This window comes from Aptenodytes forsteri, unplaced genomic scaffold, assembly GCF_000699145.1.
Source record: "Aptenodytes forsteri isolate BGI_AS27 unplaced genomic scaffold, ASM69914v1 Scaffold96, whole genome shotgun sequence".
Classification (NCBI taxonomy): Eukaryota; Metazoa; Chordata; class Aves; order Sphenisciformes; family Spheniscidae; genus Aptenodytes; species Aptenodytes forsteri.
This window is the reverse complement of record NW_008795029.1, coordinates 7340558-7357865: the sequence shown is the minus strand read 5'-3', so window position 1 is coordinate 7357865 and position 17308 is coordinate 7340558. Positions and strand designations below refer to the sequence as shown.

General features: G+C 38.8%; 1 protein-coding gene across 1 annotated transcript; it reads left to right on the top strand.

The window, feature by feature from the left end:
* Positions 1–749: 749 nt before the first annotated feature.
* On the top strand, positions 750–16837 carry LOC103896326 (interleukin-1 receptor-like 2). The gene is made up of 11 exons (XM_019471216.1): positions 750–797; positions 3503–3572; positions 6734–6977; positions 7289–7475; positions 8283–8445; positions 10893–10958; positions 11529–11649; positions 13781–13929; positions 14223–14366; positions 15785–15946; positions 16446–16837. The coding sequence occupies exons 1-11, from the start codon at positions 750–752 to the stop codon at positions 16835–16837; spliced, it is 1746 nt and encodes a 581-aa protein (XP_019326761.1).
* The last annotated feature ends 471 nt before the right edge of the window (positions 16838–17308 follow it).

Below are 17308 nucleotides of genomic sequence, written 5' to 3'. Positions count from 1 at the left end.
TGTAACTACATCCCAAAGGGGAGCTAACCCAGCTCTTCAGCACCAGTTAGGCATGCCTCAACACCAAAGGAATATATGTATTTGTTGTAATCATTTTTCCTAGATCTAAAGTGAGACACTTAATCAGTTCTCTTGAAGAGGCATGGCATCCCTTGCAGTTAATAGAAGCGTTTAAGGTAATATGAATATGTGGGGGTTTTATGATTTAAGATGCTCATGGGCTTGTGTAAAAGAAATGGTGTGATACTCTGACTTTCTGTGAGTTCTCTCAATTCTGAGAACAGGACTGTTGCTTGTTTTAATCTGTCCATGTTTTTGAATAAGACATTGAAAGAAAAAGTGCCACAAGTGTGCAAAAATTAGTGAAAGCCATGATTCTTCAAAGTTCTGATGAGACTAGTTGTTTTTTAATTGAGTAGGTCAACTTTGAAAGGACTAGAGAGCAGAGGAAAAGGTGGTTGTACCGATTTAATGACAGATTTTAATGAGAGTTATGCTTTACTATGTGCTATCATGGATGCTGTAATTGTGATTCAGGTGCGTGTATCCTTGAAGACCTCTTTCAGACACTTGGCTTTTTTTTTTTTTTAAATCTTAAATTGTTACCACTATTTCCTTTCAGGGTGAAACTTTATGGACATGGCCTCAGATACATAGAATTTTTTCCCCTCTGGAAAATTTGGGCAAAGATAACTCCAGCTGAGTGGTAAAGCTCCACAGGTCAATTGCAGGCTCAAGATGTGGACAAAATGGCTAGGAAAAGGGAGATATTCAGCTGTTTATCATGGCGGAATGTGGTAGGAAAAACATTTGCACTTGACTCTGCAGTCATACGTTTGTTATTTTCATCATGAATTATGTGAATGCATGCACAGAGCAGAGCCTAATTTTGCTGTTGGGTATACCTTCCACAAAAATGGAAATTTCTTCATCGTGAAAAGTCAGAGACAAGAAGGAGTCTCCTCAGAGCAGTTCATGTGTATGGTTTTACACAGGGCTATATATATTTGCAGGTCTTCCATGTTGGCAAGTTACAAATTTCAATAGATAGAAAGAACATTGAATTTATAGAGAAGCAGGATTCTGGAAGACTTTCCTTCAGAACATGGCAAAATGCTACTACTGCATCTACTGAATCTACTGATAGGGGCAAAAAACTGCTTGAGAGAGCATGTGTGAGACAGAACAGTAGAGTAAGGTAACACTGTAATGGAACAGAGCTTATAAAAAGTGATTCAGAGAAGTCATAAAGAAAATACATGGTCATAAGTGGAGTCTATTCAGTCCCATTTTCTCTTTAAATTATTTCTATTATAATACTTTCATCTTCTTTAAAATTGAAAACTAGAGATTTTAAGAGTTAGTGTCTGTCACAATTAGTGAAGAAAGTTAGAGCTGTTGTACAAACACACATAAACCCCCTCTAGTGATTTTAAAGTTTTGTGTATTTCTTTTTATGCTCAGCATTCTTGTGGGAACTCATTCGTTCTTAGAGCTAGACAAGAATAGACCTGTCTGGTAATTTCAGTGGAAATTTGCAATGAGGGAGGAAGGAAGAGAAGGGGAAGAAGGAAGAAAGCAGGCACTGCAGGAAGCAGTGTGGATGACTCAATATATGGCACACTTCTGAGTCAGCGTGGTGAAGTAAGACACAGCAGCTGGAAGTGTCATCTTTGACTGTTGTAGAAACTGGTGATCAGCTAAAGATTCTTCACAACAGGATGGGGTTCTCCTGCTCATCCTTCAGTTTGAATAATTGCATTTGTCCTTTCACAGTGCTGTAAAAACTGTGGTAGGCTGAACGGAAAAAAAGCAGTAAGACAGGCCAAGTTAGGGAACACCTTGTCAGAGGCATGCAACTAATAGATCCTTCTGCAAACACGTTCGGGATAAGAAGCCTACCAAAGAGTCCTGAGAGCCAATAGATCATTCAGTTATAAAGAACCCCGATGGGATGGGCTATTGGAAGATACAAACATAGCAAGGGAGAAAAAAAAAAGAATTTTTTGCATTTGTGTTGATCTTGGAAGAGCATGGATTTCAGCGCCAGTACCTTTTCTTATGGCTAATCTTCCATGGAAGGATCTGTCTCAAACTGAAAAATCAGTAAAAGGCAGTTATAGAACGAAATGATTCGTGACAAAGCACCACGACTGGCTGATACTCTTGTGTTCTCTTGTTGTAAATGTCTCATTTAGAGCAGCTTTGGGACCAAAAGATCAGAAAGTGATAAATGTTTTTTTTATCCTCCCCAAGTGATCAAAGGAGAGCCAGGAAAGTAGAGACCCGTGAGCCTGGTATCTGCAGCAGGCAGCTGGGTAGAAACCGCTTTAGAGAATGGAACCAGTGGAAATGAAGATAAATTATGTAGGGAAGGAGTCAACAGTGACTTTTGTATAGGGAAGTCATGGCTCTCAAATACTAGAAGTGTGTTAGAATTGTACACATGTGTGAACACATTGGATACAGGAGATGTGGTCGATACAATCTGCCTTAATTTCCAAAAGGCATTCAGGAGAGGCTGTCAATGAAGCCAGACTGCCATAATGTATTTATTCTCACATGTATAAATAAGTAGGTAAAAGATAAATGCTCAGTTTTTCAGGTGGAGGAAGATCACTACTGGAGTCCCAAACAACTCTCTTCTGCTCAGCATATATTTTTAATGATCTGGACAGAGGGAAACTGTTGCAGTGGCAGAATTTGCCAACAGTACAAAGCTATTCAGGCTAGAACACAGAGTTGTTAATTGCAAAGAGTGGCAGAAGGATGTCATGATAGTGAATGACTGGGAAATAATAGCAGAAGAAATTTGTTGTAGGTAAATGTAAAGAAAAATTAAAATGAAAACGTGGGCAAAATCCTAACGTCACGTGCTCAGCGGCTGACTGGGTTTACCTGATTTTTAACACTCAGTGATGAAGTCTTGGGATTTTATTACATAGGCCCATGGAAATATTAGGTCAATATTCAATAGTACTCAAAGAACAAATAGATTGTTAGAAATTATTAGGGAAAAAAACCCAGAAAAAAATCATTGGTTTAGTTTATAAACCTGTAGTGCACCTATGTTTTGAAGACTGTATGCAAGTTCTGTTCTCCCCTCCCCACCTCAGACAGGCTGTAGCATAACTGGAGATGGTACAGAAGAGGGTGGCAAAGATGGTCAGAAATATGAGATCGGATTCTGTCTAAGGGACAGTTAGAGAGACTAAGACTGTAGCTTGGGAAAGCAAGAACTGGGGAGGAGCGTGCTAGAGGTGTAAAAAATCCTGAGTGCTTGACAAGCTGAATAGGAAATGTTCACTCTTTTTTTTTTCCTTCTGGTATAATAATTAGGAGCTCTCAGGTAAAACAAGCAGGTAACAGGCTCAAAACAAGCCAAAGACAATTCCTATATTTCCTGTGTCCTGTATTAACTGTGTAATGCAAATGTTGACTTTAAATTGTGGAAGTTTATATTGGAAACCACTAATTGAAGGTTTTCTTTCCATTTCTGCAGGGAAACATGACAGCAAAAACATTGTTTTCGTGTAATATCACAACAGCATTTCTGTCTTTAATTATTGTAGGTAAGTTTATTGGTGGCTATGGAAGGTCTTGTTCTGAAACTTACTTTTTCACACAAGTAATACTAATTTTCTGTGAAAATGGCTGTGAAAGTCAAATTTATGTGTGTGCCAATGAGTTCTTATAAACAGTCCTAAAAGCAGGAACCTATAAAACATGTAATATGTGATATTTTATGTATTATATGTGATATTTTATGTACTGTCTTATCACAGAATCATTTAGGTTGGAAGGGAACTCTTGAGATCATCTAGTCCAACCTCCCTGATCCCCTGCCAGGGTCAGCTAGAGCAGGTTGCCCAGTACCGTGTCCAGCTGGATTTTGAATATCTCCACGAATGGAGACTCCACGACCTCTCTGGGCAACTTGTTCCAGTGTTTGATCACCCTCACAGTAAAAAAGTATTTTCTTGTGTTCAGATGGAATTTTTTGTGTTTCTATTTGTGCTCATTGCCTCTTGTCCTGTCAGTGCGCAATACTGGCAAAAGTCTGGCTCTTTGTTCTTCATTCCCTCCCATCAGGTATTTACACACTCCGATAAGATCCACCCACACACTCCCCAAGCCTTCTCTTTTCTAGGCTGAACAGTCCCTGCTCTTTCAGCCTCTCCTCATGCTCCACTCCCTTAATCATCTTTGTGGCCATGTGCTGGACTTTCTCCAGTAAATCCATGTCTCTCTCATACTGGGGAGCCCAGAACTGGCTGCAGTACTCCAGATGTGGCCTCACCAGTGCTGAGTGGAAGGGAAGGATCACCTTCCTTGACCTGCTGGCAGGTCCTAATGCAGCCCAGGACATCGTTAGCCTTCCTCGCTGTGAGGGAGCATTGGTGGCCCATGGTCAGTTTGTTCACCAGGATCCCAATGTTCTTCTCTGCAGAGCTGCTTTCCAGCTGAAAAAAGCGTGTCTCCAGCACGTGCTGGAGATAGCTATATTTGACAATAATATAACATTTAGATTTTCGTAAAATTGCTAGGCTCCTCAGCTGCAACTGCTTGTTTCTGCCCTTCAGCTGTCAACCAACAATCCAGTTCATGTTTAAAACATTTCAGATGGTTCAAATGAGTTGCTGTCATAATCTTGTCATTCCACCTGGAATCTTGCAGCAGTGCCAGACTGTTAAAAGAAAAACTTCATGAATTTCCATTCCTTGAGTTTCTAGCAAGCCATTTGACTGGAAATGGTTTGGGTTTAGTTTGGTTTTTTTTGCCCATGGATGGACAAGCTGCAAGGTTCACCAATCCATTGGATAGTCTGGTTTTTGGCTAAGTAAGTAACCATATGGAAAGGTGATTGTTTGGCTGCCCTCCCCCCAATAGCAGAGAGTTCTATTGTCTGCTTACTTATGTGTGTACCTTATAATTCTTTCCTGCTCCATGGAAATAATGGAGGGCATTGGGGGAGGGGGATTTCAGAGAAACTGAGGCAAGAAGTGTGTAAAAAAATGACACTATTTCAGAATATTAGCATTTAGTGGCAGAAAAGCGTTATCAGTTCCTGTGGCCACAGCGTTTCATAACCATCAAAGTTATTATGGGGCATTCAATACAGATATCTGAGCAATTCAATGTTTTGATAAGTAATCTGGAAAAGATTTATAGTGAGGTGGCGAGAACTGTGGATGATACAAAATTGTCCCTTGGTGGTCAAAACTAATGCTCATTATGAAGGGGATGTCTGGATATTGAATGGTTTAGTGATAGAATGTCAATAAGTAAAATCAAATAGATGTGGAGGGGCATGGAAGGGTCATACACGTAGAGCAGAAACATGTATGCTGTATGTGTGTGATGTGAGCGTTACGTTAGTTAATAACCACTTTGGAAAAATGCTACGTTGACATCTCTGGATGCTCTCTGGAAGCATTAGCTCTGTCATCAGCAGTGGTCAGAAAAGCAGAATTTTTGGGAAGCGGTAGAGCAGAAAACAGTAAGCTTCATTATGCTACTCTATAACGCCATGATGAATGTGCATCAATTGAACCCTGCAGTTCTGGTCATTCCATCTCAGAAAGACTATATCAGAAGAGGTAGAGAGATGAGCGACAGTGTTGTCTGATACGGGATGGCTTCCAAACGAGAAGTCATTAAATGAATGAGGACTCTGAGGTAAAGAAAAGAGGCGACTGAGGCAAGATGTGATGGAGGTCTGTATACCATAAACTAGGCAGATGAGGGAAAATTTACTTTATATTTCTTGTTATAAGAAATGGCATGATACCCAGAGAAATGATAAAAGCCAGTGAATGGTTTTTCATGCAGAACATAAGAGGAAAGAAAAGTGCCAAAAGCAAAGTATTACTCTATTTGTTGTGTCCGACTCTCTTGTCTTACGCATTTGCCACTGGTTGTTAGCAGAGACAGGGTTTTGGGCTAGACAGACACTTACATGACTCTGTGTGGCTGTTCTTATATTCTAATGAAGCAAGGAATTTTAGATAAATATAATACTGATTCAGGAATGTGACCATGGTATCCAGAGTTGGTGTCTTTTTTGTCATATTGACAAAAAAAAAAAAAAAAAACCCCGGGGTTGCTCTTTTCCCATATGAATCTCCTTGGGTCAGGAGGAAAGAAAATTACCTTATTGGTAAGTGCTTGTAATAATTCCTCTCTAAATACTCGTAAAATGAAGGGTGAGTTGAAATTTCCGTAGCAAACTTAATATTTGTGCAACAGCAACTTCAACTTCAGTGTCCTCTTAGGACGTTTGGGTGCTGAAAGCATAGTCTGTCTTGAAGACTTACTTTGACTATAGTTAAGTGAAGTTAACAAATAAAGACGTTAAATGTGAAATTTGTGTGTGCATGTGTGTGTTTGTGTACATGCGCATGAAAGAGACTGGAGAAATACAAGTACTTTAGTAATTTGCGTCTGAACTAAAACATACAAATGACAGTCTGCTGCAAATGAAGATACTCTGTTGAGTGTAAAGTTTGCATTCAAAAAACAGCCTTTCATTTCAGTGGTGTAACTATAGCTGTATATCACTGAGTAGTACTCTCAACTGTAAAGATAAGGGATTATAACTGTATTTTTAGTAAACGACTTAAGAATGGAGGTGGAAACTCCGATGGACTTTGTAAATGTAATCAAGAAATGAGTTCAGTATATCCTTTTACAGTGTTTGAGGTTTTCTTTAATGTTTATCTCTTTCTTTTAGAGAAATGTGACGCCTATGATGTGATGTTGAAGCAAAGTCTTGTGCCTGACGGGCAGCCTCTTGCTATTAAATGCTCACTGGAAAAGAGCTTGAAAAGTAGAGACTACAACTTAACGTGGTATAAAGTTGGTAACCAGACAGCTGTGCCTAGAGACAAACTTTCTAGAATTCATCAGCAGAAGAATTTAATTTGGTTTCTCCCTGCACTGTTAGAAGATTCTGGAGAGTATGAATGTGTCATAAGGTGAAAGTTTAAAAAAAAAATAGCATTGCTACAGAAATGAGTTGCAAAGGGAATAACTTTTAGAAAGCAAGTAGAATTTGAGGGGTAAGAGAAATACTAATGAAGAGGGGAGAGTGCGTTCACAAAAATTAACTTCAGGTTGGGGAAAGTAAGTCTAGTTTGGGGTTTTTTTTCCTAGTAGGCAAAAGTAAATCTATTAGAGAAACTGTAAACTTCTCATCCTCTCTTTCTTCTCCAAAAAGAATACCATATATTTTCAAGTTGGAAAATATGCCAAATAGATTAATTTTATTATGTTATATTAATTGCAGGAATTTGACAAGCTGCAGGAAAATGTGTACAAAAGTAACAGTTTTTAAGAGGATTGATGGTTTATGCTTAAATGAAAAATTTGCTGTAAAGGAGGTGATATTCACATTATCATCTGCAAAGGTTGTGTGTCCACACTTGGATTATTTCAGGAAGGAGAAGAATATTCAGCCTGTTTGTTGGTATAAGGTGAGAATGCTGTGTTTTGTACTGTCTTATAAGTGTCCATTATTTAAAATATAAATCACTGATGTTTGTGAATTTTAGGAGAAAACCTAAAGATTTACTGTAAATGGCAGAAAAATGCTTTTGAAACAAATTGGGAGAGGATTAAGACTTTTTATCTTTTAAAGATGTATAGTTTTTTTGATTAACGGGGTAGAAATTCAGCTTAGACGTAGGAGATGTTGACCCACGTATCCACCAGGTGGCATCTTTTTACTTGCTAGCGAAACACACTCGTGAATTTCTTTTGTGCAGAAACAGTTTCAGTGTGTCATTTGTGAGAGATGGCATATCCATTATGTGCTCAATATTGTTCCATTAAATAAATGCCATTTTATGTTGTTCACGCTTATTTAAAGGCTCTTTCTGTTACAAGAACGTAGTGCCTTCTGCAGCATTCCTGCCTCATGCCCATGCAGTCCATATGGTACCAAGAGTATTTAAATACTTCAAAAAATTAAGTAATTATTAAGCGATTCTTCATTAATGAATACTTTTACAAATGCTGACACTTGCATTTCACTTCCTTATTTCTCTAAAATTGAAAGCTGTTTTCTATAGGAAATGAACTGGAGTCTCTTTGAATTAAAAACTCAGAGCCAAAATGAAGTATGTTTTGCTTTTTAATCCACCCCCCTCACTCTTCCTCAGCATCTGCAAGGCATCCATGCTTATGCTGTGGTCCACTGAAAGTTCAGATTGTGTTAAAGAGAGACAAACCATGGAAAGAGATAGTGATATGAATTAACAGAGTTCTGTACACACGTTTAGGACTGCCAGCTGCTGGAAGGGAAAAGGTTTGCCTTCTCAAACAGTGATCTTATCATTTTCAACGTGACTGTAAATGATCAAGGAAACTATACATGCGAAACAACATATACCTACAATGGAAGACAATATAACATTTCACGAGACATCAGACTGACTGTAAAAGGTATGTAGATAATTTCACTGTGTTTGTGTTCATAACAATGACTCCAAATTTTTGTCCAAGTTTCTAAAGACTAAAGCTAAAAGACCCAATTTGTGGATAGACATGCTTAGGGCTACTAGTTTTCACCTAAATATGAGGGAAATAAATTCTGACTGGGAGCTTATATATTTTTGTCTGTTGTTGCCACTGTGTTGAAGATTGGTTCCCCTGTTCAAAGTTGCAGTACGTCAAAGCTTTGCTGCCCAGACCAGCTGCCAAGGTCCCTAAACAGGTGCTCTGTAAAGCTTGGTAGGCACAATACTTTCTTCTGTAGCTGCGCCCTCTATCCTGCCTGTCTTAGTTCTCTCTCTTTTACGTTATCCTCTTGCCGCAAGAACAATGAACTAAACCAGCCCAAATTGTAGTAGGATCTTGACTCTGTGTGTCCTGTTTTCTTCAAAGCTTTGTCTCTTCTGTTTTTGGTTTTAAGCTCCTCAGCACAAGAACTGCTGATCTCTAATATCGTGTGTCTAGCTCAGTAGACCCTGATTTATGTCGGGGGGCCACCAGCACAACAAAAAATATAAAAGAAGGCCTAGCTGTAAAACGCGAACTCGTTTGCTAGCACAGCATTATGAGATTGATATTGGATCACTGAAAAGGCAGTGCTGTATCAAGGTATGAAATGACAATACTGTTTTTACATTCCAGCTGATGAAAGACATTTTCAGGTTTACTAATAGATTGCATTGCCATTTAATGGTCTCTTCTTGTGCTTTTGTGCTTGCCAGTTTTGTCTGTGTGTGTATATATGTGCGTACGTGTTGTATGTATATATATGATATGAATATGTATCATATTCATATAATGTCATATGTATATGATGTGGATAAACAAAATATGAGGAACTTAAGGTCAAATCAGATGAAACGATCATTCTGGTCTTAAAATCTGTCCCTAGAACTTCTCTTAGTGTAATTTCAGCTCCCACTGTTCAGTAGAAGCAAAATCATTGCCGTAAATGACTGAAGGCAGCTCAGTTGTTTCTAAAGTCTCCAGCTGAGCAAGTCAACACTGAAATGGGTGATTTGGGGTCCAAACAATAGTGCAGGCCCAGTTTTCAGAAGGGGAAGGATATATCTGGGGTGTGGAGGAATGGCTGATTCAGCAAGGCCACGATCTGGTATCGCTGAGCAGCCCATGTATCAAAAAGTAACTAAGACGTGCTAACACAGCAGGATGACCACCGGGACTTCCCCGGACAGAACAAAGAACAATGGGGCCGGGTAAACAACTGTAACGAAACTGTATCTAGAAGGAGATGAAGTAAGCGGCTAACATGTCCTGCTGTCAACCGCCAATCGAGTAGAAGCAATAAGCGCGTGGACAGTAACTTTAACCCAATCATAGCTTATTATTGAGCGCGTGCACAGCTGTAATTAACCAACCATAGGTTGTTATGAAGCGCGTGCCTATAGTAGATAACTATATAAACCCTGTTATATGCATGAATAAAGGCGAATGACCATACTCATATTGGGATCTGTCATTACTCCGGAATCGCGACTCCCGCTCCGCCGTCGACACTGAACAAAGGGAAACTCCGACACTGGGGCAATCCTCTGTGCTTTGCTAGGGGGCTCAAAAGGGATGCTTTATGATTTCCTTTTGTTAATTTGTGCTCTTGAAGAAACCTTCTTGAACTTTGAATATCTGATAGGAAATATTCTAAAATGTCCTACAGCTGCCTGAGACAGCTGGAAATGGTATGTGTGTTCAGTGAGGGACCCTCCAAGTCAGGATTCATTTAGCCATACTGAGACATTTTTAATATAGATGTCTAGATATCCACCTGTTGATTACTCTCCCTTTGTAGCCTGTAGAGAGAAATAAGCTTTCCAGAGTGTCATCTATCTAGTCCTAATGTAAACATCTAAAAGGGGCCACTGGTGGTGTACTTCCTTATAGACAGTGCTGTGGGAAGAATTGTAAGGCCTTTCACTAGAGTACAGAAATTAAATTTCCCCTTCATAATAGTAAAAGTCTAAAATAGATGAATTACACTCCTAAGTATTTGGTTCCACTTTGTGCCTGTGGGGTGCTGGGTGACAGGCTATCCAGATTGTAGAAGGGTAATACTGTAGGTATTTACCCATACCCTTCTCAGCACCTGTGCATGTAATATTACAGGATTTTTATGCCATGGAACAGCCAGGCCACCATGAGTGTGTAGAGATTTGTGGCACTACGTTTTGGAAGAGGTGGAGCAAAGAATAGCATAGCTTCAAGTCAGAAGTAATGACTACCTGAGATATGGTACTTTCAGTATTGAGTGATGTCTGCTGTAAAATTGCTGACAGTCTTGTCTGTAGGACAGGGTTTTTTTAGGTTGTACTTGGGTTATAGAGCATAGAACAGGCTACAGCTGCCCCAGGTTTTCTGAAAAGAACTTTCTTTCTTTTGGTTAGTGAGCCCACCAAAAAAGCCGCCAGAAATATCTTATCCAAGAAACAACTCCATTGAAGTGGAACTTGGTAAGTAGTTTCCCCTATGAGAAAATATAATTTCGTATCCTAGTGAAAATTTATACCTGTGGAGTGCCCTAGTCTGTGTTTTTTTGTTTTTGTTTTTTGACAAAAACTAGTTCAGTGACCAGCTCAGTTTCTCTATGTTGATCTCCTGAAGGAGGAGTGTTTGGGGGTGAGAGGGAAAGACAAGGCACGTTGCTTCCAACAACTTTGGAAACCTGTATGGAAGTTTCTCAGATGCCAAGAAAATTATAGGGAACCCAAGTGATTCTTTGTCACATCTGTTGCTTTCCATCACTCTGGAAGAGATTCTAAAAACAGATCCATCTTTGAATCTGCAGGGAAAGCGATGCCCCAGGGTGAGGCGTCTTTGTCCTGGATTTAGCCTCCTCCATCCTACCAGTCTCTTTCTGAACCTGCAGGTCATTGAGTATATAGACCCTCTGTTAGAGTAACTTTTCTGAAAGGGTGTGGGACCATCCTTAGCTGGTCTGTGCGGGAGTCTGTGAACAGAATTGTATAGACTTTAATTAGAGTACGGAAATTAACTTTTCACTTTGTAACACAATTTTATAGGCTCACAGGTTACAGTGGATTGCAATACAACAGGTGCTGATGGGTATGAGGTGTTTTGGACAGGCAACGGTGTGTATATTGATGTATTTTATATGAGCAGAATTTTTGCAAGTCCTTATAAGTAAGTATATTTTCAGATTAGAAAATATTGTGTTGACAACCAAAGTGGAACTTTCTCCCTTTGACATTAAATTATTTAGCAACATTTTTCACTTGCTTAAACAGCTTTCTTTTTAAAAACTCTAATGCTTGCCTCCTCCAGTTCAGTTTCTGCTTTGAAGTAGAAACTTGAAACATAGGCACATGGACTTCACATGTGATTGTGCTCTTTTTGGTCACTGTAAACAATCTGTCTTAATTTCCAGCCTTGGGAAAAGGTGTTTTGTAGACTGACAGTCTTATAATTGTAATACAGTTTCTACTGAGTGGACTCTGGCCTGGCAGAGACCTCTTTCAGTTGGATCACGCATGCCCAGGCACATGATCTTCAGACTGTCTCTTTCTTCTGCATTCTCCTTTCCCTTCACATCTGCCTCTCTGAAAGGTTGCAAGAGGTCAAACCTGTGCTTTACAGGAGAAATTGAGACTTCCGGATTTAAGAGCCTTCAGGTAGAGAAGTGTAACTGAGATCAGCTGAAGAGCTAATGGAAGACTTTGTTGACATTTGTACTGAAGCTTAGTGGGGTGAGAGGTGAAAAGGGAGACAGATTTCCAGTGATGAGTTGGGGTTTCGGAGGAAAATGGACTTGGACTGAGTAAAGCATAAGAAGGGCAACTGGGGGATAAGGTGAGGGTGAAAAGCAGGTTAAATGGAGTTAGGAGAGAAGAAATCAGACCTGACTTGAAAAGGCAACTAAAACTGGAGCAGAAGGCAATCTGAAAGTTTCTTAGATATGACAAGTTGGGAACTAAAAATTGCAGGGTTTTTGTCAGCCCCCATCTCATGGTGGTGCTATGAAGAAAAAATGTGATCATTTTTGTAAATTCTCAAGCACTATGAGCGAGAAACTGATGAAGAAATGAGAATGATATATTCAAAGTGCAAATATAGTTGTGAGAAGTAAGTCCTCATCATAAAACAAAGGGGAAAATAAAATGCTGAGTTCTTTGAGTGCTCACCAAGAGAAAACCCTATACAAAAGTAATATATTGTACTGTCATAAAGAATTGTAATGCCATAAACAATTGGGCCATAATGCAGAGGCACATGGTCACTGAATTGATATCATAAAAACAATGTTATTTTTTGTACTTCCTAGCACTTAAATGGTCATCTTTGCAGCCATTAGTCATTTGCATTAGTGATGTTGATTCATTCCTTGTTACAGTGTTCAAATTACTGTAACTTTTTGCTCAGAAAGTGATTCATGTGGTCCTATATATGCCCTTTATGATATATTTCAAGCTTTTACTTTGCATTTTAAATGGTAACTAGAATAAGTTTTCAGGAGAGAATAGTGCTTGGCTAAGTAGACTAGTTAGTTAATTTGGCGTTTGAGGTCTGCTGTTAACAAGGTAGTGGTATCCCTCATTTTGCTGGTGGTTAGAAAGTTGTTTTGTTCACACATCAGTCACACATCACAGTACACGACTAACTGAATGTGCAGCATAATGAGCATTTTTGTGCCCTTGTACAATGCAGGGGGGATAATCTGTGTCTCTTAATGGTGCAGCCTGACATTTTAGCTGTTACAAGTCTATTCTTGTCCATGGGGTGAAGCAGCAGTTTAGACTCCACTCCCTGCAGCTGGAATCACACTGTGAGTTGGTGTTGTCTGCTGCAGGTCAACACCTTTGATGTCTTCCCTGACCCAGAGCTGCTTACCACAAGATGACACCCTTGTACCAGGGCCTCTTTCTGTGTCATTTCACATTGTGGAATTTCTCTTTCACCAAGCACTGGGGCTCTCCACCTACTCTTACAGTAGGGGCTGGGAAGCCCGTAACAAGGGTTTGCTTAGGTTTATAAAGTATATTTTTGTGCTTTAGCCTACAGAAACCTTATATTCCTTTGGGGAAACACAGCTCCAGATAAGATAACGTCTTGATGTTTTCCAACATCTATGCTAAATGTCAGTAAGAGGCTCGACTGTTGTTTGGGTTTCCTTCATATAATGTAATTGCTCATCTATTCTGAAGTGTGGTTGACATTTGCAGATGGAAGCAACCGTTGTCGTGCTGCAGCTGCTAGTGATGAAGCCATTCCAGAAAGGGCTGTGGTTTTATGGCTCTCTTTGTCGCCTTTTGGATAGGGAGGAAACTTCTTACGATGGACGCCCTATGCATTCTGTGAAGCTAATAATATTGGAAGTGAATAGTGAAGATTATGAACAACCGTTTGTCTGTCAAGCTTCAAATGCCTTTGGGCAGGTTGCATCGTATATTATATTAAAACACAGAGGTAAGAAATACTGTTATTTTTGAGGCCTGTGTTTGTCTTGACTTCCCCAGAAGGGATTTTGATACCAAATGCTCATATATCATGTTGATAGAAGACAGATGGATTACGTTTTGCTGTAGGTATGTATGTACCTGTGCATAATAGGGGAAGAGTCACTGTAGTACTGTATTTATCATTATTAAAATAATAGGTAGATGGAAGTGAAATACTCAAATTTGTATTACATTTGTGTAAAAGACCAGATTTGGACAAATTCAGCATTTAAAAAAAAATCTTCCTATATTTTTGTGCAGTTCCTGATATACGAAGATGGCTGACTGGAGGGCTTGTCTCTTTGTTAATTTTAACATTTATTACTTTAATAATCTACAAGATTTTCAAGATTGACTTGGTGCTTTGGTACCGTAATTCTGTCTGTGCCTTTGCAAGTAAGGAAGGTATGTGAGTGTGACCAGGTATGTTAGTGTAACTAGCCTATTGATTTTTTCATTTGCCATTACTTCTCAGCAATAATGTGATTATTTAGTAGAATGTATGTGGAATTTCCTTGAGGAATTTTCAGATACACATAAAGACATTTTTTGGGGTATATTTTTGAGACATATGCATAAAATATATAATCATAGTTGAGGTAATAAACACTGCATAATATTGAAGGCAGTCATGGTGAGATAGGTCAAAAAGAACTCCAGGTTTTCCCCAGGTTAGCATGTTGCTTTTTGCTTTTCTGTAAAGTAGTTTCTTTACATGTAGATTTATGGTCACTCTGATGATGATCAATAGGTGTCAGCAGAGCTACATCCTGTAAACTAGCTGTTTAAAGACGTGCATTAAATATTTATATTGAAAATCAGACTCATTTTCTCAGAGATTTTGTTTTTTTTTTTTTTTCCTTTCTAAATTCTCTCTTTTACCTGACACTTTCCTTCTAAATTCTGTCAGTTATGATGGTTACATGCCAAAGAGAAAACATGCTACTAGTTCTCTGTTCTGTGATTCTTCTTACGTGTTTTTATTGCTGTGGTGTAGTCAAATACATTGGACAGGTGTGAAAAAATTGGAGTAAGTGCAACTTTATAGATACTTTGTTTGGCAGCCCTCAGAATTAGACTGGCTGAAGTTCCCCGTGGCTTGAAAGTAAACGGATTATGTGCATTGAGATAGTTAACATTTACTCATGGCTGTTCTAAATGTTTTCACAGAAAAGTAATTTCAACTTCTGGTTAAAAGTTCAGTTTTCCCAGAACACTTTAATAGAGTTCTAATGAAAAAAAAAAAAAAAAAATCAAAGAAACTATGTTTTGTAGCTTGTTGAGCAAAACTTAACTTGTTGAGTTAAATCTGATTTTGGTTTGGTTTCTTCATTCCTGTTTATTATGCAGTTTTAACTCTCAAAACCTCAGCTGCCTTCTGGCCTTTTCTTTTACCTGCCTTTCACTCACAGAATTATTGTAAGAAAGAGTTGCCATTTTCCACCCTCTCTCACGGTTAGTCAGAAGTGGAGATAACTGCTGTTGAGTTTGTTTCAGGAGAGGTGGTGAAGAAAGTCCTGCAAGAGGATACTTTCTTAATGTCTTGGCACCTCTGGGGTTGGGGGCTCCTTCCTCGAGGTCCCAGGTCCTGCATCCGGCTCACTTGCTGGCACATCCATCCCCATGATGGGAAAAGAGGTCAGGTTCTGTGGCTGATCATCTTTCTTTTGATTTGTAGAGCATTTGAGTGCTTTGATGTTACTCTGTCGGGTAGGTGAATCAGAGCCCTGTTACTATTTTTAAACAGTCCAAAATGAAACCTTGCAATAAAGGCATGTTGCTGGTTTTTAGTTTTTTAATATAAACATTTGTATTTGTTTTAGATGGGAAAATCTATGATGCATATGTCCTGTACGCAAAAAGCAATGGAGGCAGAAGCTCCTATCGTCTGGAAACCTTTGTTCGTAGAATACTCCCTGATGTTTTAGAACAACAATGTGGATATAATCTCTTTATATTAGGAAGGAATGATTTACCGGGAGAAGGTATGCTTTAATTAGTAGAGTTAATAGGTTGTCTTTTGACACATTGTTCTCAGGTTAGAAAATTATATATACAATTGAAAACACCTATTTTTGGAAAACAAAGCTATATTTGTTTGTTTTTAATGGATACTTTGTCCATTTATCCAACAGCCATTTTTTTTTTGTTTAAAATTTTTTTGGTTTCTTACGAAAAATTCTGTTCTGATGTTATGAGGGTCTGCACTTTCTTTTTAGTGATGAACAAAAGAGGACTCAGCAGCATTAATAATATTGTTGAGGTTCTGTGAACGATATCTGCTCCTGGGGACTGAAAAAAAAATTTTTATTGGAATTTCGTGCAATGGATCATGAATCATGAATGACAGTTGGGAGATCTTAAACCTGCCAGTCCTCTGAGCTAGCCACTGCTCCATAGATATGCAATTTTAAAATTAAGAAATACTTTACGTCAGTTGTAAAGTTTCTATGCAAACTTTGATTATTCCTTCATTACTTCCAGCTGTGGTCAGTGTTGCTGATGAAACCCTTAAGCAAAGCAGAAGACTGATGATTGTTTTGGGATCAGAAATGTCTAGTTGCTGCCTGTTAGAAGATGCCTCTGAACAACAACTAGCTATGTATAATGCTCTCATCCGTGATGGGATTCAAGTGATTCTTATAGAAATGGATGAAATACAGGACTACACAAGCATGCCGGAATCAATCAAATACATTAAGCAAAAACATGGAGCTATCCAATGGAAAGGGGACTTCTCAGAGAAATCTTGTTCAGCAAATACAAGATTCTGGAAAAATGTGCGCTATCAAATGCCATCCAGGAAGAAGGTATCTTATTCTGAAGTGTATTTGTTGCCCCTAACTTTGAACAATTCTGCAGAAAACGGAAGTTAAGATGCACTTACTAAAATAATACTGAGAAGGTAATTCTGAAATGTGGGGGTTTTTTACACCAATTCTTTATATTACAAAGTAAATGTTTTTCTTCAAGGAGTGAAAACTACTCATCCCTTCCCCAAATTACACTCTAAAAGAAAAACTCTGTGCAACTTTATTTCTGTTCTGGGTTTTGGATAGTGACACAATTTGTTGTGTTAGTCTCACGCAAGTATGAGAAGTAAACGTTACTGATGGTGGTAGACTGTTAAATAGTCGTGGTCCACATAAATGTAATATCCACTGAAGAAGCAGCTGTGAAGTCCATTTTTTTTAAATTGGAACCGGTTGATAAATTAAAAATCTGTTTCTGTTGTCAGCATTTTCCTAGTCATTCTGTTCCTCTTCTTGTTGCCTCTCCGTGATTGTCTGACTTCCTCATTACTGCAAGAATCTGCACTGTGCAAGCTTTGGGGTCCCCTCCTGAGC